The following is a 24,916-nucleotide window of genomic DNA, read 5'->3' on the forward strand; positions in this document are numbered from 1 at the left end:
CACATACACTCTGGAACATAGAAAAGCAGGAGGAACTGGGTAAAGGAGGCATGTCACGGCTATCAACGGGAAGCAAAGTCCTAATGTTCCTGGGTCATTTTTGCTTCCACAGACTTACAAGGCTGCCCCTCTGAAATATGCCCCTATTGCTTATGACACCCCCGGCCTTCATCCAAGAAGCCCACTGCGCCTTAAAAGCACGAAGTGCCTGTCATGTCTTAACCGTCCACAACTGGATGAACCAGGGGTCAGCAGCCTTTTTCAGCTGTGGGCCGGTCCACCGTCCCCCAGACCATGTGGTGAGATGGACTGTATTTTGGGGGGAAGAGAACAAATTCCGATGTCCCCACAAATAAGCCAGAGGTGCATTTTAAATAAAAGCACACATTCTACTCATGTCAAAACACTCTGATCGGACTGAGAAGGCGGTGGGGCTGCATCGGGCCCCGGGCCTTAGGTTGCCTACCCCTGGGATAGACCGTGTCCGCAATGCTCTTCGGTTAGCGTTTAAGGCGCCCGAGGGCGACGCCTCCTCCCGGCCTCGACACCTGCGCTTGAGCCCCTGTTGCTCGTGCCACTCGCAGAGGCGAAGGGGCTCCCCGGCCTCTCCGGGAGGCGGCCCTGAGGGCAGCGGGGTTGGGCTGCCACCACTCTTCCTTCCCGAAGGGAGACGGGGAAGGCAAGGCAGGAGTCCTCCTCCTCCTCCTCCCGCCTCTGGGCCTCAGCCGCCGGGCTGAGGCGGCGGGCGAGGCCCAGAGGCGCAGCCCTCCCGGGGCGGCCCGGCAGAGGGACCGGCGCGCCGCCATCTTGCTTCCCGCCCCTCCGACTCCGCCCGCCCCTGCGGCGCCGCGGGGCCACTTACACGCGCCTCCTCGCCGCGCCGTTCCGCCTGCGTGCGTCCCGCCGCTGTGACGTCATCTCGTCCCGCCGGTTGCCGGTGCGGCGACGAAAGGCGCTCGCGGGGCAAGCGCCTGCCCCTCCCCCCGCTCGAGGGGAGCCGACTGGGCGTGCGCGGCGAGCTCTGCGCGTGCTCCGTGGGGCCGCCGAAGCCGCCTCGGACTTTGCTTTCCCGCTCTCCTTTTCCCACTTCTGCCCCCACGGAGCGTGCGCGGCTGGTTTTCCGGGCATGCGCGGCAGCGTCGCCCGAAGGCGCGCGCCCGCCACTTCGCCGCACGAGGGAGAAGGAGGCGCGAGAAGCAGGCGGGAAAGCCGGGGCCGAGCTCTCCTCCCCTCGCCGCTCCGGGCCAAGGGCTGGCGGGCTCGGTGCTGCCCGGAGGAGCGCCAGGATGAGGCCCCGGCCCCGCCGGCCTCGGGCGCGCGCTCTCCGCAGCGGAATGCCCCGGGATCCCTCCCTGGCGGGACCGCCCTTCGACTGCGCAGGCAGAGCCGCCAGGGCCAGTGGCCGGGCAGGCCAGGCCTCCTTCGAAGCCATCTGGGTTGGCGGCCAGCGACTTCCCACAGCCCGCGCTGCGTGAGTCGGGGGTCTCTGCCCATGAACAGAGGGCTCTTGAGAGCCAGTGTGGTGGGTAAGAGCGGTGGACTCGTAATCTGGGGAACCGGGCTCGCGTCTCCGCTCCTCCACCTGCAGCTGCTGGGTGACCTTGGGCCAGTCACACTTCTCTGAAGTCTCTCAGCCCCACTCACCTCACAGAGTGTTTGTTGTGGGGGAGGAAGGGAAAGGAGAATGTTAGCTGCTTTGAGACTCCTGAAGGGGAGTGAAAGGCGGGATATCAAATCCAAACTCCTCCTCCTCTTCTCTTACCTGGAAGGAAGGAAAGGCGTGGAAGGCCAGGAGGAGGCGCCCCTGCCGCCGCCGCTTCATCAGTCTCTCGAGCTGATTGCCCCTCGTGCTCAGGAGCAACAGCCATTTGACTTTGGGACCCGTGGCAGCAGCAATGGTGGCATGAAGTGGAAAGGGGAGGGTTCAGTGGGTTACCATGGGGAAACGGGGTGGGGGAGTGCTGCAAGCAGGGGGGCAGTCTCTACTATACCCATGCTTGTAATGTGATCAGGGGGGTCAGAAGGAAAGGAAATGCAAGGACAGATAGTGGCAATTATAGCTAGAAGAATGTGTGCAAAATAAGTACAGTGTCTCGTGCAAAAACAGTAATAGGTGACAAAACAATCAACTTGGCATCTTAAAAAAAGGCATTTCCTCTTCACTCACACAGGAGGGAATGCTTCTTCCAAACGGCACCTCCAGTTTTATTAAGCAACCAAAATTTCTTTAATTAGCTGACAGCTCTAAAGAGTAGGTTTTCTGTTTATCACAAACAAGGCAACCCTTCTTATTGCTAGGATCATCAGTGCTTTAGGGTACGCATTCCCCTAAACATTTTGTGAATCTTTGTACTTTTTTCTCGAGTCAAAATGACAGTACCCCTAAACATTTTTTAAGAAAAAAAGCACTGGCTAAGATCACTTTTCCAACTTTAGGTTTCCATGTAATTGGGAGGAATGCAAATTCGGTTTTGTCATTTGCTGACATTTTCCTCCGACACGTAAATCTGCCTCATTGTTCTCACCCATCTGACTCCTGCCAGTACTTCATGCATTCCCACTCATGTTAGTGTCAAAAGAACCAGGAAAAGCATGAGCTCTAGAAAATTCAATACAGTGTTAAGAGAACAACAATCGAGCATTGTAGCCTTGTAAGATCATTGGACTATTTCAGAATTTATGAATGCTAACGTTAAAAATTCACAAAACAGATCTTGGCTTACCTGCTAAGGATGGCTGTAAAGAGGAAAGTTGCTTTTGTTGCTAAGGAGATCTTGTTGAGCTTTGAGTAAACAAAGACAGCTTGAAAAGGCATTCAGTGTGAAAACACTGTTGCTTGCATCTTCTGACATTTCTTGGCTTAAAACTGGTTTTGTGCTACCTGATTTTGCTGTCCACCTTTCAAGTACAAATTCTAATGCAGATGGTACATAAAAGTATTTATTGTCATCCTTGGAAGGGCTGCAGCTCAGTAGAAGAACATCTATTTTGCATGCAGAAGGTTCCAGGTTGTTAATTGTTGCTAATTAAATTTGAAGATTCATGTTCAACTTCTATCATCTGTTGCCGCTCACTGTAGACAGTACTGAGCCAGATGGGTGATGGTCTAAGCCAGGACGGGAGGTGGATTTTGAAGGGGTGGGCATCCAGGAAAAAGGTCAGCAATCCCGCCCACCATTGGACTCGCCTTGGGAGAGTACTTGGAGGTGCAGGGATAACGTTCAGCAGCCTTGGGAGACTGGAGACATTGGTGGGGGGAGCATTTGGAGGTGCAGGGAGAGTGCGTTTTGATTCTGCACTGGTACCTCAGTTTCCAAACATTCCGTTCCGGAAGACTGTTCAAGTTCCGAAACGGTAAAAAACTCAAAATGGAAACCGTGTTTCCTGTTCGACTTCTGAGGCGCATTCAAACACCGAAGCATTTACTTCTGGGTTTTCAGCGTTCAAGTTCCGAAACGTTTGTCAATGGAGACGTTCGAAAACCAAGGTACCACTGTACATGGGTTTAGCTTCACATGCTATCCCTGGAACATAACCCTGGCGTAAGTTGAGAGTCAGCTCTAACAATTACTTCATCACTAAAATACTTTGAGTCAAGTCATTGTTTATAACTATAGATGACAATATTGAAATCAGAAAAGTAAGTAACTCCTGTACTGTCTGCACTGCTGACTCAAGGCCAAAGCTGAAGTGGCAGAGGTTTTTTTTTAATCCTCACAACAACTCTGTGAGGTGTGTTCAGTTGAGAGGTCCTAGAGCATGTTTCATAAAGATTTGAACCTGGGATCACATCCCCACCATGCTCTGTAAAGGCACGTACCACTCTGACATGACTAGTTTGCAGACCAGAAATATCTTCTAGGCTTTGTATTAGGAAGCCAATTGCTCCCATGATGTAGAAGAGGCATTGAGATCCAGAACTGCTTTAGCCTTCAAAGTGTAGGCAATGTTTTCCCTAAAAACAGTCTTATCTCAGACCATTTTTTTCTTCATTCAAAACCATCACCCTCCAACTGATCCATCTAAGGCTATACTGAGCTGCAAAGTCTGCGGAAGGAAGCATGAAGTGCTCCAAAATCTCCTGGTAGACGGCTGCGTTGACCCTGGACTTAATGAAGCAAAGTGGACCAACACCAGCTGATGACATGGCTCCCCAAATCTCTCTTCTGATGAGAGCAGCTTTTGCATCTCATTTGGAAACCAAGGACTCAGAGTCTGGAGGAAGAATGGGGAGGCACACAATGCCAGATGCTTGAAGTCCAGTGTGAAGTTTCCACAGTACGTGTTGATTTGGGGAGCCATGTCATCAGCTGGTGGTCCACTATGCTTCACTATGCTTTTCCTCCCTCTCTTGAGTATCTTCTAGTATTTTTCGCTCTATAAGACGCACCAGACCATAAGACGCACCTAGTTTTTGGAGGAGGAAAACAAGAAAAAAAAATATTCTGAATCCCAGAAGCCAGAACAGCAAGAGGGATCGCTGCGCAGCGATCCCTCTTGCTGTTCTGGCTTCTGTAATAGCCGCATGCAGCCTCTTCAGGGCAGCGGGATGAAGGCTCCCCCTGCCCTGAAGAGGCTTCGCGCAGTGAAGAGGGATCTTGGGGGCTTTTCCCTGGGGAGGGAGAAGGGCAGCCCGTCAGTCCCTTCTCCCTCTTCGAGGAAAAGCCTCCAAGAGCCGCACAATACGGTATTTTGAAATGTTTGTTTGTGAAACATTAAGTCGCCTCTTAAGATGTCATAACTAAATTCTGTTTCATGCTTCTTAATATCAAGGAGCAGGTTTTGTGGATACAATTGGCCACCATTTTCAATCAAGAGGGCAGAGTGAAATTTTCAGAACTGCGCTGCTTTTAACCAATTTTTGCATGAAGGTTCCCAAAATGAAGGAGCAGGTCTTCGTCTATATCAGAGGTTGGCAACCTAAGGCCTATGGGCCGGAAGCGGCCCATGAGGGTTGTTTAACTGGCGCATGAGCCAGCCCCGAACTGAGCTGCCTGCTCGGCAAGTCCCCATGCGCTGTGCTAAACCAGTGCTGCAGTGTGGGGACTCTCTTCTGTGGCTCTGGAAATCGCATCTGCGCATGCCCAGATGCCGGAAATCACTTCTGCGCAGGTGCGATTTCTGGCGTCTGGGCATGCACAGAAGCGATTTCTGGCGCTGCGGACATGTGCATATGTGATTTCTGGCGTTGTGCTGCGCTGAAGAGGAGGAGTTTGGATTTGATATCCCGCCTTTCACTCCCTTTAAGGAGTCTCAAAGCGGCTCACATTCTCCTTTCCCTTCCTCCCCCACAACAAACACTCTGTGAGGTGAGTGGGGCTGAGAGACTTCAGAGAAGTGTGACTGGCCCAAGGTCACCCAGCAGCTGCAGGTGGATGGTGTGGGGAACCTTTCAAAATAGATTTTAAAAAACTTGCATTTTGTAGTTTGATTTTTAGCGTTCCTGTGCAATGCAGGTAATTTCCCCCTATTTTAATTAGGAATTAGTTCCAAAGCAGGGTATAATACCGGCAAAACCACCGAAAACCCTATGTACGGGAAGAGAACGTGGCGTGCGCGCTGTTTCACCGTTCCTCACGAGACGCTTATTTGCCCCGTTCAAAGCTTGCTTTGCTTCCGGCCCCGGCGGCGTCCGCGGCTGCGCAGGGCGAGGGAGGAGGCGGGGGCGCGCGGCGCGGCCTCGCGGGAGGAGGAGCAGCCGCGGTCGCTCGGCAGCCTCGCCCGGGCCGGCGCCGCGGGAGGGAGAGCGAGCGAGCGAGCGAGAGGCCGTGATGCGGGCGGCGCCTGGCCCTCCGCTGGCGCTGCTGCTGGGCCTGGTCCTGGGCGTGGCGGCCGAGAGGCAGCACTACGGCGGCGACGGCGAGCACCGCCCGGACTACGACCGCGAGGCGCTGCTGGGAGGCCAGGTGGGTCGCCCGGAGGGAGGGAAGGCGCGCCGGCTCCGGGACCGGCCAGGCCGCCGCCGCCCCTCCCGCCATCTCGAAGCTGGGGGAAGCCGCGCTCGCGCTCGCTCCCAGTTCGCAGCCGTGCAAGCCGAAAAGGGGCAGAGAAGCCCGAGTCCCTGGGCGCCCGCCCAGAGTCAGCGCGCAGCCTCGCTTCAGCGGCCGCGGGGAGCCGGTCCTGCCCCAGGGGGGCGAAGCGGGCGAGCCGGGAGGGCGGCCTAGGGGTGGCCAGCCTGCGGCTGCAGCGCCTCCAGCTGCCCCGGGGTTCCATTTTTATGGCAAGCCGCCTCCCCTCCGCACCCGAACCCGACAAACACCCCGAGCTGCGGCCCGAAGGCTGTTAAGGGCCAGTGGCGGGAAGGGGCCTCGCTTTCGTCAGGTGCCCGGGCATCCAGTCCCTCGGAGCTCAGTGGGGGACTGTGACCCCACCTACAAAGGTGATGCACCAATCCCCCCCATCAGAATAAGGCACTCACAGAAGGCAGAAAAATGAGGACAGTGACCCCCCTCCTTTGGGGATAGGTAACACAAAGAACTGGGACATAGTTGTATATGCTAGGGCAGGGGTCTGCAACCTTTAAGACAAAAAGAGCCACTTGGACCCATTTCCGAAGGGGGAAAAAACTGGGAGCCGCAAAACTATTGTGACATTTAAAGCATGCGCGCCGCTGCCCTCGGATCTGACAGCGGGCGGGAAGGTGACATCGGGACGGTGCGTGACTGACGCACGCACCGCCCCCATGCGACGTCACAGCCAGTACAGCGCCCGCCACAGTGGGGAGTGTCGGGGCGCACAATGCGCCTCCTCCCCTCGCTAGTATCCGCCCCGGAGCTGCGGCAAAGGTGTAAAAGAGCCACATGCGGCTCCGGAGCCGCGGGTTGCAGACCCCTGTGCTAGGGGGAAAGAGGCAACCCAGGTATTGGTTGGGGCTTCAAGTTGCTTTTGGACCTCAGCAACAGGGTGCACTGTGTTTTCTGTGTGAAGAAATGGATGTTTAGAACTGCTTAAATGAGTGCTAGTTATAAACCAGTCTCTCTAGATTAATTAATAATAAGTCAATAATGTGAATCATGATAATACTATATAGCGTGTCTAAAACATTCAAAGTGCTCTTCTTGATATGTTTGCATCAACCTTATAAGGAGGGTGAACATTGTGCTCTTGCACAGTTCCTATTCATTACAATGGAGCTTGTTCCAGAAAACCTTCCCTTGGGTTGTGTACTTTGGAGTCAGATTTGCCCGCCAGATTTGCCTCCTGCATCTTGCCTTGGGGTGGCTCTGCCTCTGCATAAAGATCACTGCACAAATAAACTTAAGTTGCCACCAAATATCCTGTAAGCCAGAAGTGAAGCACCTATCACACTCCAGATGTTGCTAGATTACATCTCTGATCATCTCCCCATTACCCATGTTGGTGGGAGCTGATGGGAATGGGAGTCCTGCAATATCTGGAGGTTCACAGATTTCCCCCCCCCCCTTGTGGAACAACTCCTTCCCCCTGGGACACACAAACTCCTCATTCAAGTTTACAAATGCATATCACTTACATCAGTTGCCATTCAAAATCAGGAAGGCAGGGCAACTGAAATATTGCTTTCCGCACACTGCACTGTTTCAGTGTATAAAAAGGTAAAGGTACCCCTGCTCGTACGGGTCAGTCTTGCCAGACTCTAGGGTTGTGCAATATCCTTGATGCTCTCTTTCCTTTCCATACATGCTGTTTTGATGATGCTCTTGTTCCAAGCCTTAGTGTCTGCTAGATCCTGAAGCACGAAAGAGATTGGTAGTGGCAGGGTGGCAGTTGCCATTGCTGGAGAGCACTAGGTGGCAAAGATTTTTGGACTGCCCCTTATCTGGCACTTCAAAATAGGACCTTCAGATGATGATGATAAAAGAGGGCATGTTTGTGTAACTGGTAAGATTTCAGATGATGAAACAGTTATTTAAACTATTTCTAGCCAGTTTGTTGCCTACTTGCTAGAATCTCTCATCTCCTCCCTGTGCAATTATTAGGCTGGATTCTGAGTCTAACAGCAGCTGTAATTTTAGATGAACCAGCTGGAATAAAGTGATATATACCACAGCTTTACTCGTGTTTACTGAGAACAGGCTCCCACGAGAGGTGGTGGACTCTCCTTCCTTGGAGGTTTTTAAGCAGAGGTTGAATAGCTAGCTGTCATAGAAGCTTCAGCTGAGATTCCTGCATTGCAGGGGGTTGGACTAGATGACCCTTGGGCCCCTTCCAACTCCAAAGTCTCACTGAGAGCATGTGAGTAGCCAAGCCCCCCCCCCAATCAAGTAAAACAATAGAAATACTTACCGTAACTGACCAATCACGGTGGTTCTGCCCCCCCTAACAAAAGTCCTGTCCTTCCTAACAAAAATCATGGCTACGCCCATGGCTGAGAGTCATTCTTACTCCCAAGCCCAGGGTTGCAGCCTTAGCAGTCAGGCAACTTTCACCAGTTTTGGGAAGGGGCCCAACTGCCACACAGCTCCTTTTAGTGAGCAGCAGCTGGGTATTTATGGTAGGAGTGGAGGATCCAAAGATGTTTTGTCTGCTGAAAATACCTTCTTTGACAGCACGCCAAAAGTGATAAACCCACCCAGATTATGTGCTCATTTTTAATGATTTCTTGTTCCCTCCAAAGGAAGAAGTGGAAGAGTTTGCCAGACTGAGTCCAAATGAGCAGCAGAAAAGACTGAAGGGTATTATAAAAAAAATTGATGTGGATGCTGATGGCTTTCTCACAGAAGGTATGATGTTATGAAAAGAGTATTTACCAATAATTCATGAAAAAATAGAGACATTGTGCTATATATAAAGATCTTTACGTCAACGTGCAGCAGATATGAATCCTAACCAAACCACATAATTCAGCTGTTGGGTAGCCCAAGGGTGGGCTTCTTTGTGGGCCTGCAGTCTGACCACAACCACTCTGGCCAGTTAGACTATTTCCTGAACTTCAACAACTGCTCAGCAAACGGCTGAAGGATGAGAAGTGAGAGGACAAGCTGGCGGATGACCCGTCCAATACAGGTGCTTCTGTATGAATGCACTACATAAGTTTGAGTTGGCCCAAATAATATATATGGGGTGGAGGTTTCAAGATGGCCACCGACCTCTGAGTCTAACGCATTCGCACTAACTGCAACTTACCAAATGAGACAATCCAGTTGAGAAACCGTTGAGAAAACTGCTGGGATACGAGAACTGCTGGGCTGAGAGAAACGCTGGGTGAGTCAGTGTTTTACCAATAAGGTGAGGAAGAAAAGAAACGAAATAATTAACTCCCCTCCATTTCATTGGATGTAACTCTTTGTGGGACTCTGCGCAAGATTAAGACTTAAGCCTTGGCTCCATTGTCTCCCTGAGTGGTTGACCAATATGGTCTACACAAGGAAGGCATGTAAAGTCCTGGGAATTATGCCAAACTTTACAAGTAGCTCTCCTGAACCTCGGAGAAGACAAAGTAAAATCACCAAGTTTTTCCTTCAGGAGAGTAAAGAAGAGTCGAGCAAGCTGATACAAGATGAAGTATCCCCTATACTGCCTGCCTTGGACTGGTCAATACATCTTAAAGGGGACATGCAGGAACCTAGGAACGCAAGTCCCTCAATAAATTGGCCCTAGACTTGGCCTTGGCAGAGGACATAAACAAGGCCAATTTGAGAAATAAATTGGGATTAACCTATACAGAGGCATTCTTTTGAACTAAGCAAAAGCCCACCCAGCAACAAGCCATTTCTAAAGGCACACAAGCAGAGGAGAAAGACACTGACCTCCAGGATCAGCTTCATATGGTTTGCCCTCATCAAAAACTTTCATACAGTAAGCAATGGGCTGCTTACAACATTGGTGGAAAAGTTTACAACTCAAGAGAGAGCTTTAGAGCTTTAGATACTGAAAGGACATCTAGACAAACCCAGCCGATAATCACTGCATTGGCAAAGGAAAATACTGAAGAAATCACCAAAAGACTGTATAACAAAAAATCTAAAGCACTGAAGAAAAGTAAAAATATTAAAGGCTTAAAGAAGAATAAAACTCAATGTGCATGTAAAAATCAATTACAGAAGTGTTACATGTTGATACCAACAGATTCCACTTTGGATACAAATAAGCCTGCATCAAAAGCCCAGAGGAAAAAAGGGGAAAGGAAGAAGATAGTAGCAAATGCTGCTAAATCACAGCAAATGTTAGAGAAGGAAAATCCGACAGAGGAGAATGAAACAGATGCCTCAGTTGAGGTTGCTGCTTTGACTCCAGGAGGGAAAGCACCTGGGAACGAGGGAAACAGAGAGGATACTGTTCACAAAACTGAACTTGACCCAACAACTGATTATCCAGAAGCCCAACGTGACTTTTCACGAGGAAAAAGGGTGGAATTTGGTGATGATCCCACAAAAACCAGTTATCGCAAATGACCCAAAACTGAAAGGCCTCCTTACCCAGGCAGACCGTATAACACATCTGCTGCTTATTCTAGATAAGACCTTACCAGGAGCAAAGAGGCCTGATGATACTGTCTTCATAGAATATCTATACTATGACAGTGTTAGGGCATGAGCAGTGGTTACTTTCAAGGACCCAGATCTAGCCAACTTTATTTATAAAATCAGGGAGTTTTTAAAAAAATAATAGATAGGCTAGAAATTATAAGATTTTTCTAAAACGGGGCACCAGTGGCATCCTTTCTTGGTGATATGGCTGTCAAGTGCAAAAATAGAGATTCTCCGAAACCAAACAGTGATGAAAACCTTATAGATTTGAATTGGACCCAAGAATCCTTGCTCCTCTATTATAAACAAGAGACATCAAAACTAGAATGGAAGACTCCACCTACACATAACCCACAATACTCTGTGATCAAGTGGATAGAAAATTTTACTTCAGAAGAGAAAGCCTTAATGCATCAATATTGGACCTTGCCAACTGTGGGCCAAATAGAAATCTTGGAAAGGCTAGACTTATTGAGAAGCAACACAGAAGAAGAAACGGGCTTAAAATTAAAGGAATTTAAGTTGCAAGTGATAAAGGAGATAAAAAATGGGAAAGGGAGAACAAGTCCTGGGAAAGTCAAGCCCAGAGATGTGATGGACGATGGTACAGTGAACGGACAGATCACCCCCCAAAATGACCCCACATTACAACGGGTTACGGCAGAGATAAATCTGTTATCCAATAATAATGTACAAAGTAAAAAGGAGGAAAAGGAAAACTTATTTCCTCCTGCGACCAAAACAATTCATAAGATGTCAAATCCTGGGCTCTGGACAGAAATGAGATACCTAGGAGGAAATTGGATCAACACAAAAGGAAATTACTCCATTGGCCAATTTAGAAAGGAAAGGCCCAGTGATTACAGATGTGAGTATAATATGTCCAATGACCAAAACGATTGAATATCCAGATGCTACCTTGAGTAAAGAAACAACGAAAAATAATGATATTGAGCTGCAACAAAAATGGGCAAACCTTAAAAATACATTGCCCTGGGATTGACAAGGATTAAATCGTCACAAAACTAAAGCTAAATTAAATTGCCTGAAAGATTGTGAGAATTACATCTTTTCTGCTGCTAAACAGCTAAGAAATGAAGACTTTTACCTGCCACACACTACTATTTCCAACTGATTTGTGATTCTAGCAGAAAGGGACAAAGTTGACCTTCCAGAAACTACCAACGGGGACAGGGTGAGTTCTGTAAAAAGGGCCCAAAAGGATGCTGCTCCCTGGGTAGGTCGACCTAGGCCTGGGTATAAACATGCCATTGGAAAATGAGACCCTGGAAGAAAATCTCAAAAAATCTTCACAGACCCCTTCTGAGCAAGAGCAAAACATGACCTGCATAAGGTCACTCTTCTAACTTGGAATGTGGCTGGATGGTTTGCATCCACCAGAGAGCCTGGCTTTAAAGACTTCCTCTCCTATCATGACAACATCATGATCCAGGAAACACCGACTGTGGATGAACTACTTGTTGTGTATTGAAGTTCTCGCCCTGGCCACCTGTATATAGTTTTCACTCAGGTCCATGTCAGTTAATATAGGTGGGAAACCCCGGAGTGTTTTTGTTAGAATGTTGACAGCCGCCTGCCTATAAAAGCAGGCCGGCTGAGCTGTTCAGTTCAGTTCAGTTCAGTTCCAGCTTAGTATAAAGAACCACTTGGAGAAATCTCTGTGCCATCTGCTATGTCCACCCACTACTTAATACTACTCCTCAATGGATTTCATTCATTCTCAACTGGGGCAGAACCAGGGGTAAAGCATGGAAGAGCAAAAGGGGTCCTGGGGGTCTCCACTACTTTACGTGCCATTTCAAGGCCCCCCCCCCCATTCAAGTCATATGCCATGGCAGTGTTAATCCAGTCATGCCCTGTTGGTAATAAATGCTTATATGCCACCAATGAGGCAGAATCCTCAGATCAGAGTCTTGTGGACTGATCTGGAAACTTATATCACTGACCTTATCCTGCTCAACCCAAATGCAATTGTAGTTCTGGGAGGGGACCTCAACGCCAGACTGGGCCCTAATGACCGCTCACTGTATGCACGGCACAAATGTCCTCCCAACCTTGAAGCTGATGGATTCCTTCTCACTCGCAGCTCCAAAGATCAGAAATCAAACTTTGCAGTCCTCTGCTTGGCTCAAACAGCATTTAGGCTAAACCTCTGCATTTTAAATGGTGCCCTTGAAAGTGACTACCCAGCTGAATTCACCTACCTATCTGGCTCCAGAATGAGTGCTATAGATTATATGTTTCTAGGGACCTCCTTCCTTAAGACCCTAGAAGTTATGCCTAAATTTGACAGTGATCACTTCCCAATTCTCCTTTAGCTAACAGCCTTCACCCAAGTGATACATACTGAGGACTGCTACCAACCCTTCCTAATGCCAGCAGGAAGAACTTACCGTCGACCCAAGTGGACTCCTCATCTAAACCAAATGATAACTGAACTACTGGCCTCAGATCGCCTACAGTGCCTTTGGTCTGCCCTGACATCTGCTGAGTTCCTGATGCACTCTTGGAGAATTATAACACCCTTATGCAAGAGCCCCACCAGCACCTAACCTGGAATAATAGCACACCCTTGAGACACAACAGCACCACTCCAAGCCATGCTTTGACAAGGACTGGGTTAATGCCAGAAAAGTTCTTGCTGCCACTTACAAGGCTTATGTATCCAAGACCAAACCAACAGCTGCAATGGTCCTCCTCCAGCAGGAGAGATACTACAAGTACCTTGTGGCACGAAAGAAAAGGGATGCCATGAAGAACACCTGGACACGACTTATCCAGGCAGCCAAATCCAATGATTCAGCCACATTTTGGCATATTACATTTAGCCCAACCATGGTGGACTTTCACATCCCGCCAGAGACCTGGGAGGCTCACTTTCAGGAACTCTACTCAGACACCTCTGCTAAAAGTGGAGGCTCTAGTCAAACTATAGAGATCTGCCTATGTGGGCACCAGTGATGGTGACAAGAGATTAACAACCTGGTAGCTCAGCTAAGACTGGGGAAGGCCCCAGGGGAAGACCTAACTCCTCCAAAGGCCATTAAAAACAATATGGACGTCTGTGCCTCTATTCTGGCCTCACCCTTCACCTGCATTGACACCCATGGCCAAGCCCCCAAGGACTGGGGGCTTGTAATCATTGCCCCTATATATAAAAAAGGGAAAAAGGATGATCCTACAAACTACAGACCGATTAGCCTCCTTAACGTAATTAGCAAACTTTACGCAAGACACCTACAATGGAAATTCCACGACTGGATGGAACAAGAAAATATACTTTCAGAGGAGCAAGCTGGCTTTAGGGAAGGCCAATCCACTATTGACCTGTGCCTAGTACTCTATCATCTCATTGAGAAGTACTCCTTCCGCAACACAACCTCCCTCTTTGCTGCTTCTATAGATTTCAAAGCAGCATTTGATTCCATACTCAGAGCTAAACTGGAAAAAAACTGGAGGCCAACTCAATAGATCCACGTCTACTCCATTTAATTTGTATGTTACATGAAGGGACCTCAAAAAGTAAGATGTAACCCCTGGGGCCATCTCACCAATGCCTTTGAAACTGAGCAAGGTGTCAAGCAAGGCTGCATACTGACCCTACTCTTGTTTAATTTCTACATCAGCTCCATGGTGGGTCATCTTGATAGCTCAAACTTTCACTCCCCAAAACTTGCTGGAAGACACATCCCTGTTCTGCTCTAGGCAGACAATGCAGCAATGCTTTCAGGAACACCCATTGGCCTCAAAAGAGCACTGAGCGCTAACACAGTATTGCAAGGAGGACCGGCTAGAACTCAACTACCAGAAAACTAAAATCATGACATTTGCCAAAAGACCAATGAGCCACAAGATTTAGCAGGCCTCCTGAGGGTAGTTTTTCATTCTGCTGGCAGTAGGAAAGCCCATGGGGATTATGTTGCTGAAATTGCTCAGAGGACCTGATCTGCAATCCTTAATGTTTTTTAAATGAGGTGGCCACAATATACCTGCAGCAATCAAACTATTTGAAGCCAAGCCAATGGCACAACTTCTTTAGGGTGCCCAGCCGGGCCCTTCTCCAATTTTGCACCACTAGAACTTGTACAATCCAAATTTCTAAGATCAGTCCTTCAGGTCCCAAAATGTGTCTAATGCCACTCTGAGACTAGACAGGCTTCACAAAAGTGGAGGCTAGGGTGTGGGTGACCATACTCAAATATTGGCTCAGACTATATTTATTTCCCCTTGGCCTTGTCCCACTAACTATGAATGATGATTTTCAATCCACATGGAAACAGGGAGTGGCAACTAAAATCTCATCCCTGGGCTTCTCTCCAGGTCTTATTCTCAGCATGGGATATGATCAGGCCAAAGCACACATTAAACAACATGTAGCAGACACAGAGTGCCAATTGGATCTAGCCAGGACCCCAACTTTTATTGCTAATGGATCCACCAGGTACTCTGCCTCCCCCATGGCATATCTGACTAACGTCCCTAAGCAGGCCTTCACCCTGGCACGATGCCACGCCCTCCCCTCGGCTGTCCTTGAAGGTCAGAGAGACAATGCCCCTGTAACTCTGGACAAATAGAAACAATAGAGTATGTGCTTCTCCAGTGCCTGTATTACAAAGACATTCATATTGGTCTCATCTCCCCACAACTCCATAAGTACCCAGGGCAATTCTATACCTCCCTGCTGCTTTCAGATACCAGCCCTGCTACAACATACAATGTTTCCAGGTTCTGCATAGCAGTGCTCAAAATTCGTTGGATGATGACCTGTGCCACAAACTAAATTTAATGAACACTCATATTAGAGTGCTCTGTAAATTGATAGCCATAGCCTTTTATATACTAACCTTTTATGCTCTTCCACATCCATTTAATGATCCCAACCCTTCTTTTAGATTCTTTAAGCCTCTTACAGTTTTTTATATATACCTTCTGTTTTAATAATTTTAGTTTCCCAAAATGTTTTACAGATTTAAAATGATTGTTCCCCACCCTACTTATGCCTCTCTGTGACTGTAATAAAGATTTGATGGATACATACGGAGTGAAATAGTCTTGCAACATTTAATCAGCAACTTCTGTGTCTGTGTTATCTTTTTTCAGTCCAGGGCTCATCTGCACTGTTATCACTTCAAACAAAGTTTGTTAAGGGTATTGAGAGTTGTTAGGGTGCCCCTATTGCCCTCACAAAACTACAGTTCACATCTCTGGGATGAGGAATTGATTGTAGAGCCACACTGGGAATTGTAGCTTAGGGAGGGGAATGGGGCTCCCCAACAACTGCCGGCACCCTTGACAAACCGCAGCTCCCAGGATTCTTTGGGGGAAGCCATGGCGGTGGATTCCCTGAGCAAGCAGGTGCCTTCCCTCTACTCTTTGGGCACCTGCTACAACCATTCTTGTTTAGACAAGCCTACCAAGATGCTTAGAAAGTTGAGGCAATTTGAATCATCTGTTTGTATGTTTTAAAGTATGGTTGTGATTTTTTTCCTGATTTCACTGTTTTACCTTTTTTTAAACTGCTTTGAGGGTTTTCCCCTACAATCAAGCAGTGTATAAATTTTATTTTGCCCAATAGTTTTTATTAGTTTTCCAGATTTTTGGTGTATAAATGTTATGAAATTGGAATGAAACATGCTATAGTAGTATTTTAAATGTTTAGTGCAGGTGGGTCACCATTTGTTGTGGAGGGAGCATGAGGGTTGCAGCCTAGAAAATGCTGGCTTCCTCTTAATATTTATGGCAGGGAGGGGGGAATCCCTTCACCTCCTTACCTTATGGGGAATCTCCACAGGTGAGCTGAGTTCATGGATCCAGCAATCTTTTAAGCATTACGTTGTAGAAGACGCGAAGCAACAGTTTGGTGAATATGACAAAGATGGAGATGGATATGTATCCTGGGAAGAATACAATATTCAGATGTATGATCGTGTAATAGACTTTGATGATGATACAACTTTGGAAGATGCCGAAGAAGAATCTTTCCGGCAGGTGAGACACCATGTGTTCTCCTGTAGCTCCAGCCTGGAACATCTGTTGCCCTGTGGATGAGAATGCCACAAGTTCAGAGTATGAGAGATCCTCTCTTAGGTTTTCTAGCCATTGCACTAATTCCCCATTCCTTGCCAGTCGGCTTGACACAAGGAAAGAATAATAATTATAACTTGCATGTAAACAGTTTTTTGTAAAGTTACTCATCTGTGTGAAGCTTTTTAAAAAATTAAGCACTGTGTATACAAATATGACGGGACGCGGGTGGCGCTGTGGGTAAAAGCCTCAGCGCCTAGGGCTTGCCGATCAAAAGGTCGGCGGTTCGAATCCCCGCGGCGGGGTGCGCTCCCGTTGCTCGGTCCCAGCGCCTGCCAACCTAGCAGTTCGAAAGCACCCCCGGGTGCAAGTAGATAAATAGGGACCGCTTACTAGCGGGAAGGTAAACGGCGTTTCCGTGTGCGGCTCTGGCTTGCCAGAGCAGCGATGTCACGCTGGCCACGTGACCCGGAAGTGTCTTCGGACAGCGCTGGCCCCCGGCCTCTTGAGTGAGATGGGCGCACAACCCTAGAGTCTGTCAAGACTGGCCCGTACGGGCAGGGGTACCTTTACCTTTACCTTTATACAAATATGACACATTGTACTTCATAGGTTTCCTTGACAGATGTGGCATTTGCTTACATAATTTTGTAGTTTCTGTAGTTTCTCATTTTACATCACTAATCACACTCTGACTAGAGCCTTTATCAACCCTCTTTTAGCTAGATATAAGTTATGATGAACTTCTAACTCCTCTCAGTGTATATAAGATTGATCTTGTAACGTGTATTTAAAATAAAAGGAAAAGCAGCTTAGGTTTATGTAGCTTGAAACTAATGAATACAATATGACTTCCGTTCATGTAACTGTTATTCCCCAAACTGTTTTCTAAGCTCCATTTAAAGGACAAGAAGAGGTTTGAAAAGGCTAATAGGGATGGAAGTTCTGGCCTGAATCTGGATGAATTCATTGCATTTGAACATCCTGAGGAAGCAGAATACATGAAGGCAAGTTTTGAGAGAAAGTGTCTACCACGGGGAATGCTGTTTGTTCATTCTTCAGATCCTGGGGGACACTATAGGGATGCACAACATACAGATTTTTCTGAGTAAAACAAGCTTCTCCATAGCATTGAAAATCCACCACTGGGCTTTTACATACGCAGGAAAGGTGGTGGCGATGATGTTTCTTCAGACTGCAATCCAGTGCTCAGCCGCTGGGGGGCGGGATTTCCACTGAGACCTCTCTCTCCCCAGGCTGGGGCCCTGCAATGCTGTGTAACAGCTGAGGGCAAGCAGTCCTGCATATGCCACGTTGAAATGAAGGGGAGAAATCAAAGAACCCTCATTTCAGTATTTGTTTCTGATGCTGTCAAGTTAGAAACCCTTATAGCTGCTTCATGTAAAAAAAAGTGTGTGTTCTTGAATGGCCCTTCCTTTCCCCTCACCTCAACAAATTTTAGCATGGGAGAATATTCAGTATCTTCTGCACCATTTGTGCACCTTTTAGTTCTATCTACTGTGCTCTCACACTTGCTTAGGACAATGGTTGGACTTCACTAACAAAATTATTTACCTGAGTACACAAGTTCAAACTGTTGTCTTAGTGCAACTTGCTCACTTATTTGGATGAGGATGAAACAAGTTCTAAGGAAAATGCAAATACCAGAATGAGCATTCACTGTGTTGGTGAGAATTTGCCCAGCTACACAGTGCGTTCATTCTTGTCTCTTGTATTTTTACTTGGAATTTAGTGCACCTCATCCAAATTAAGAATCCTGTGAATTTCTGCAGGCGCTTTAAACACTGTTGGTTAACTGACCAAAGTTACCCGACCTTTTCTCTCCCCACTAGGAGTTTGTAATTCAGGAGGCTTTGGACGAGCATGATAAGGATGGCGATGGATTTGTGAGCCTTGAAGAGTTCCTTGGTGACTACAGAAGAGATCCAAGTGAGTGGGCGGGGAATGATGTTAGAAGTCTCATAAATTCTTTGCATTGCATTTGCAAAGTACATCTGTCAAGGTCCTTAATTTTACACAGGTGTTCTCCATAAACTTTCCACTCATCTTCCCTTTGGCACCTGGTTGTTTTCTGAATAGCAGTGACCTTGTGTGCCTTGTAAATGTGGGAAGGAGAAAAGAGATTTAGCTTCTGCAGTTCTATGACTATTGCTGTTCAGTTTGTAAGCATTTAAATAGGAATCTGTCCATCTCCTTTTCTATGGCAGTAATGCTCTTTGGCCCTAAATCTTTGGAGTAATGTGGGGAGTTAATATAAGCTGTCTGGTTTTTGATACAGCAATATCATTTTTTTCAGAACTGAACTGAACTAACAATAATATAATTGGGGGGGGGGGGTTGCCATCAGAAGGTGTTCATTCACATTTAATGAAAAACACCCTTGTTGATTCAGTGGGTGATAACCAGCATTGCACAAGCTCAACTCCCTTCCTCTGCCATGCAGCCCCTCCATCTCCTATGAAGGTCCCCCAATTCTCTACCACATTTTTTTCGGCGGGGTGTGTGATGCATAGGATGTTCTGAGAAAGTGGAAGTCCTGCTGCCCAAGCGGAAATCAGAATCTGTTCTATATTGCCCATACTTGGTAGTTTTGCTTGTCTGCTGTGATTCTGGTTGCTATAAATATTTATGTAACCTGTTCTCAGTTTCCAGTAGGTATGCTGTCATCGGCATAGTTGTTTTTTAATTATTTGCAGATTTAACAAACTAGAGGAGGAAGAGAAAAAAATAATTAAACCAATAAAATAAGGAGTGTGTACAAGCAGTCCCCGTTTATGCAGGGGTTACGTTCTGAGGCACCACGTGCGTCAGTGAAATCCTGTATGATTGAAACCCATTGAAAAAGCCTGCAAACACCCCATTCTGCCCCCGCCCTCATCCTGCCCATTTTGTGACATTTCAGTGACTTTATGATGTATCTGGGTCACTTGTGGGTTCGGCGCAATGCACAGTTGCACACACATCAAACGTGTGTAAATTGGGGGGGAGGGGCTTCCTCTATCTAATCCAGGGGTAGGCAACCTAAGGCCCGGGGGCCGGGTGCGGCCCAATCGCCTACTGAATCTGGCCCGCAGTCAGTCTTGGAATCAGCGTGTTTTTACATGAGTAGAATGTGTCCTTTAATTTAAAATGCATCTCTGGGTTATTTGTGGGGCATAGGAATTCGTTAATTCCCCCCCCCCCCCCCAAAAAAAAAAAATAAGTCCAGCCCACCCCATGGTCTGAGGGACGGTGGACCAGCCCACGGCTGAAAAAGGTTGCTGGCCCCTGATCTAATCTGTGTATACACCAATAGTAACCAAACAGTCCCTCATCCATTCACATTATGGATACAATAACATACATCTTAAGTTATAATAATAATAATAATAAATTTTATTTATATCCCGCCCTCCCCAGCCGAAGCTGGGCTCAGGACGGCTAACAACAATCAAAATAGTCCGACATTCTAAAAACATTCATTATAAAATTAATTAAATCAAATTAAAATCAAATTAATGGCAACCATAATAATAATAAATTTTATTTATATCCCGCCCTCCCCAGCGGGATATAAGTTAACTTAAGTTAACTTAAATGTTTCATAAAAGCCTTCCTAATGTCTAGAAAAGGATCCACAAGGTAATGACAAAATTCATTCCGATACCGCAGTCAGACCAGCCTCACGCCATTTGCCTCAGCCCGCCTTTCCCAGTGTTAAGCCTCCAATATCTCTCTCTAGTAGACGCTACCTTCCTATGCCAGAGGTGCTGAGTTGAAATAATAATTATCTGTATTATTCAGATAGGTTAAGAGCATAAGCAAAAGATCCTATGGAATAGTATATATTTTGCTGATAAATTTTTAGAGACTTTTTATCGATGAGGTTTATGATTTATTGTTACGTTGCTTTGGTTGTAAATCACTTTGGTCCTCACTGGAATGAAATGTAATATATTAATTGTTTATTTTTTTAAATAAAAATAATTCAGATATTTTTATTTAATTAAATTTCCCCACAATGCTCTTTTCTTTCTTTTTTCTTTTTTGCATTATACCAAATGGTAGCCTTTTTGGCACATCCAACATTTGGAACATACCATATTTTTCGCTCTATAACACGCACCTGACCATAACACGCACATCGTTTTTAGAGGAGGAAAACAAGGGAAAAAATTCTGAATGAAACAGTGGGTGTATCATTTTTGTGCTTCATGCTGTGGCCACAGACATGTGATCTGATGGTGAATTTGGGGTAGCTCAATGCAAAGATCCTGAGGATCCATGTGGATCCATGCTTTTTAACGACATTTTTGCACCATTGCAGCCCCAGGCAACAGTGGGTGTGTGATTTTTGGGGGGCAGGCTGCTATGTGATCTGATGGTGAATTTGGGGTGGCCCAATGCAAAGATCCTGAGGATCCATGTGGATCCATGCTTTTTAACCACGTTTTTGCACCATTGCAGCCCCAGGCAACAGTGGGTGTGTGATTTTTGGGGGGCAGGCTGCTATGTGATCTGATGGTGAATTTGGGGTGGCCCAATGCAAAGATCCTGAGGATCCATGTGGATCCATGCTTTTTAACCACGTTTTTGCACCATTGCAGCCCCAGGCAACAGTGGGTGTGTGATTTTTGGGGGGCAGGCTGCTATGTGATCTGATGGTGAATTTGGGGTGGCCCAATGCAAAGATCCTGAGGATCCATGTGGATCCATGCTTTGTAACTACATTTTAAGTGGGGAGTGAAGGAAAAACACAGAAGGGACAAGAGAGCGGTGTGCAGAGAAGCAGCTGGCTAAGAAAGCAGGAGAGAGATTTTACGGGAGAAAAGAAAGGCAAAAGTTTCCACAAACCGAAGCCAGCTTTCTCTCCTCCTGCATGTTTTCTGGCTGCCTGCGAGGAGCACGGAGAGGAATTAGAAGGAAAGACCTCTGCTTTCCCCTCTGCTTGCCTGGAGGGGAGGGGATTTGCCTGCTCTTTGTTCCGTTTGAGCAAACACAGCAACGAAACAGAGGAGGGTGGGCAGTAAGACCCTGAGGCAGAATGCAGGAAAGCAACCACTTCCTCTTTTCAGGTTTCCCTCTCCGACACAACGCACGGTTGATTTTTGCTGATTTTTGTTCCTGCGCTCCCCTAATCGGCTCCAGGGACACCCCCCCCCACACACATTCGCTCCATAACACGCACAGACATTTCCCCTTCCTTTTTAGGAGAAAAAATCTGCGTGTAATAGAGAGAAAAATACGGTAGTTTTCATTTTGTTAATAATTGCCGTGACAGGATTTTAAAAGTTTCTTCTGATACTGTTTCAGAAAGCATGGTTGCTTTTCCAGTTCCTTTATTTTAACTGATGGTATACAAAGGAAAGAGATTTAATCCATGTGAAAAATTGTGTTTAGCTGCCAGTGAAGACCCAGAATGGATACTTGTGGAGAAGGATCGATTTACAAATGATTACGACAAGGATAAGGATGGGAAACTCAACCCTAAAGAGCTATTAAGCTGGGTAGTACCTAATAATGAAGGTATTGCTCAGGAAGAGGTAAGAGTTTTGAAGAACTTTATGAACTTGATAGCCAGACTTCAATCACACAGTCGCAGATGTTCTGAGTCCTCCCTGGAATCCATTAGACTTTAACACACCTAATTGTGGCTCAGCATTGTAACAGCCTACTCTAGCAGTAGTGCAGAAGGCCTCCCCCATTTGGCCTGCAAGGCCATTTTGGCCAGCCTGTGCCCATCTAGTGTGGAGCAGTATACCTAAAGGAGTGTCTCCATCCTCATCATTCGGTGTGGACACTGAGGTCCAGCACTGAGGGCCTTCTGGCGGTCCTCTCAGTGTGAGAAGTGAAGTTACAGGGAACCAGGCAGAGGGCCTTCTCGGTAGTGGCACCTGCCCTTCCTACCAGACTTTTAGAAGACATCTGAAGGCTTAGGGAAGTTTTTAATGTTTGCTGTTTTATCGTGTTTTTAATACAGTCAAACCTCAGATTCCGAACACCTCCGTTTTGGAACGTTTTGGCTCCTGAACGCCAAAAACACGGAAGTAAATGCTCCAGTTTTTGAATGTTTTTCGGAAGCTGAACATCTGACGTGGCTTCCACTTGAGTGCAGGAAGCTCCTGCAGCCAATTGGAAGCTGTGCCTCAGTTGTCAAACATTTTGGAAGCTGAACAGGCTTCCAGAAAGGATTATGTTCAACAACCAAGGTTTGACTGTATTCTGTTGGGAGCCGCCCAGAGTGGCTGGCGAAACCCAGCCAGGTGGGTGGGGTATAAATAATAAAATTATTATTATTATTATTAAGCAGGTAAAGATGCAATTTTCTGCTGAAAGTGGGTTTATCTGATCCTTGGCTTAGGCAGAACCCTGTGCCTTTGTGACTGCCACTGCACAGGCAACCTTCAGATTACAGCCCCCGTGCCTGCAAAACCTTGTGTCGTAGCCTGAGTGATGGCAAACCACAAAGGCAACAGAAAACGCCTCACCTGACATCAGGTGATTGATTGATTGATAGGTAGGCAGCCGTATCTACCTGTTAAGATGGCCTGAAGAGATTGGTGGAACCTAAGCATCCAAGGTCTCTAGCAAAAAATAACTCCCCAGCTCAGCACTATAGATTTCTTTACTCCCTGCTGCAATATCTGAGCAGCATAGAGAGATTTTTGGAGGATGAGACTTTAATCTGGCAATCCAACCCCTACCCCTGGCAACACACCAGTGTAATATGGACAGCCAAAAGAGAATGCAGAAACTACTTGGATTTCTCCTTTCCATCACATGTTTTTATCATATCTACACAGCAGATGGTACATTATTTCTATGAAACTCTTTACAGGTACCGTACAGTCTTTTCAAATAAGAAAGACAGACAGGCAGACAAGAGATGAATTTGTGAGCTACTTTAATGCTTGTTAATTTTATTCTCTAGGCTGTCCACCTCATTGAAGAAATGGACTTGGATGGTAACGGAAGGCTGGCAGAGGCAGAGATTCTTGAGAATCCAGATCTGTTTCTCAACAGTGAAGCCACAGATTATGGCAGGCAGCTGCATGATGAAAGCTTTTACCATGAAGAACTCTAGTTTCCAAGAGACTCTATTCTTTCTTCCAGAGTTGGATTTTTTTTTATGTGTTCAGCTTTGAAGACAGCAACACAGTAATATACTGGTGTCTGCAGCAGTTTCTGCATCCCTGGGTTTCTTTGTACATTGCCTTCAATGTTTTAGCCTCCATAATTTTGGTACTACAAACCTATTGTACTTTTAAAGGGAGCAGAAGCCTTCTCCAGCATTTCACGTTTTAGTCCTGCTTTTTGAAACATACTTGAAAAAATGCAAAGATGTGACTATGTGATAGGATAGAGAATACCACTAGTTTGTGTTAGATTTGGGGAAAGAGGAAAAACTATTACGGTGTTTGTTTCATCTTTGTAAGAATCTTTCTGTATGAATATCCAGAAAGACTAAAGCCTTACATATTTGTAAGGTTTCTGTGTATATTAACTTCTGTAGATGGTGTTTATAATCTGAGAATCTTATTTTTGCAGCTAGATAGCAATTATTTTTACTGTAATGATAATCGCTTTAGAAAGTGTATTGTATTTAAGTAAGAAACAAACTTTAAACACTAAAGATTAAAAACTCAAAATGTCCTCATTTTTTCTTGTCATTCTTGCTATGACTCCCTTAACTAGGGCTAAATGAATACATTAGACCCACTATTCTCCCAAAAGCACACAACATGGTTTACATGAAATAATGCAGGGATACAGATACAAGCTTTAAAAGCCAACATCGGTTTGAAACAGCAAATCAAAATTCTTTAAAGCCCTGTTAACTACATGCCTCTGAAAGCCTTGTTCTCTCCAGCCGCATAAAAGAAAGTGGCAGAGGGACCAGGTGAATCTCTTAGGAGCCTGTTCCATGTCCACAGTATCACACTTCACTGTTGCTATGTATTCCTTGTCATTTGTTAGGATCCTAAATGCTTAACTTGAAAGTATATGCCAGGATGGCATTTCCCAGTGATTTATGTATGTGCATTTTAGAAAACTGCCTGCTAAATACCAGGCAGGTGCAATACCTGTCTTTCCAACACCTATTTAAGATCTTCCCTTTTCCATCAAGCCTTTTAAGTGGCGATTTTTATCCCAGTTTGTATGTATGTGTACTGGATTTGAAATTGTTTTTATTGTTAAAATCGCTTTGGATTGCTCTGTGGAAAACAATAAAATGAAATAAATAAGTTCAAAAAGAAAACATGAATCAACATGGAAGTGCTGTGGAAGTCTGGTGGGCACCAGTCACAAAATGGCTGCCGTGGGGGACATGGCATAACACAACAACATCCCTGGGATGTTGCCCTGGGAAGGAAGCTCTGTCCTTCCGGTCCTGATTGTGGAGATACTGATTCTGTTGCTGT

At 46.4% G+C, this 24,916-nt stretch overlaps 2 protein-coding genes across 10 annotated transcripts in view; one reads left to right on the top strand and one right to left on the bottom strand.

Annotated features, from left to right (window-relative positions):
- Positions 1-1,108, bottom strand: part of SCAPER (S-phase cyclin A associated protein in the ER) — a 203,665-nt gene extending 202,557 nt beyond the window's left edge. For 3 of the 9 annotated variants that reach the window (XM_028744781.2, XM_028744780.2, XM_028744787.2), the window contains exon 1: positions 863-1,108. In XM_028744781.2, the coding sequence (XP_028600614.2) occupies positions 863-918 (56 nt within the window). In that variant the 5' untranslated portion in view covers positions 919-1,108. Of the gene's footprint in view, positions 1-466; positions 637-862 lie in introns of those variants that run through there. The other 6 variants (XM_028744779.2, XM_077934571.1, XM_028744777.2 and 3 more) reach the window with 3 other exon arrangements.
- A 4,596-nt stretch (positions 1,109-5,704) lies between these two features.
- Positions 5,705-24,146, top strand: RCN2 (reticulocalbin 2). Its single transcript, XM_028743289.2, has 7 exons — positions 5,705-5,906; positions 8,597-8,702; positions 16,261-16,457; positions 17,387-17,500; positions 18,347-18,443; positions 21,894-22,036; positions 23,425-24,146. The coding sequence occupies exons 1-7, from the start codon at positions 5,772-5,774 to the stop codon at positions 23,575-23,577; spliced, it is 945 nt and encodes a 314-aa protein (XP_028599122.2). The 5' UTR covers positions 5,705-5,771; the 3' UTR covers positions 23,578-24,146.
- The last annotated feature ends 770 nt before the right edge of the window (positions 24,147-24,916 follow it).

Source organism: Podarcis muralis, chromosome 9 (genome assembly GCF_964188315.1).
Source record: "Podarcis muralis chromosome 9, rPodMur119.hap1.1, whole genome shotgun sequence".
Classification (NCBI taxonomy): domain Eukaryota; kingdom Metazoa; phylum Chordata; class Lepidosauria; order Squamata; family Lacertidae; genus Podarcis; species Podarcis muralis.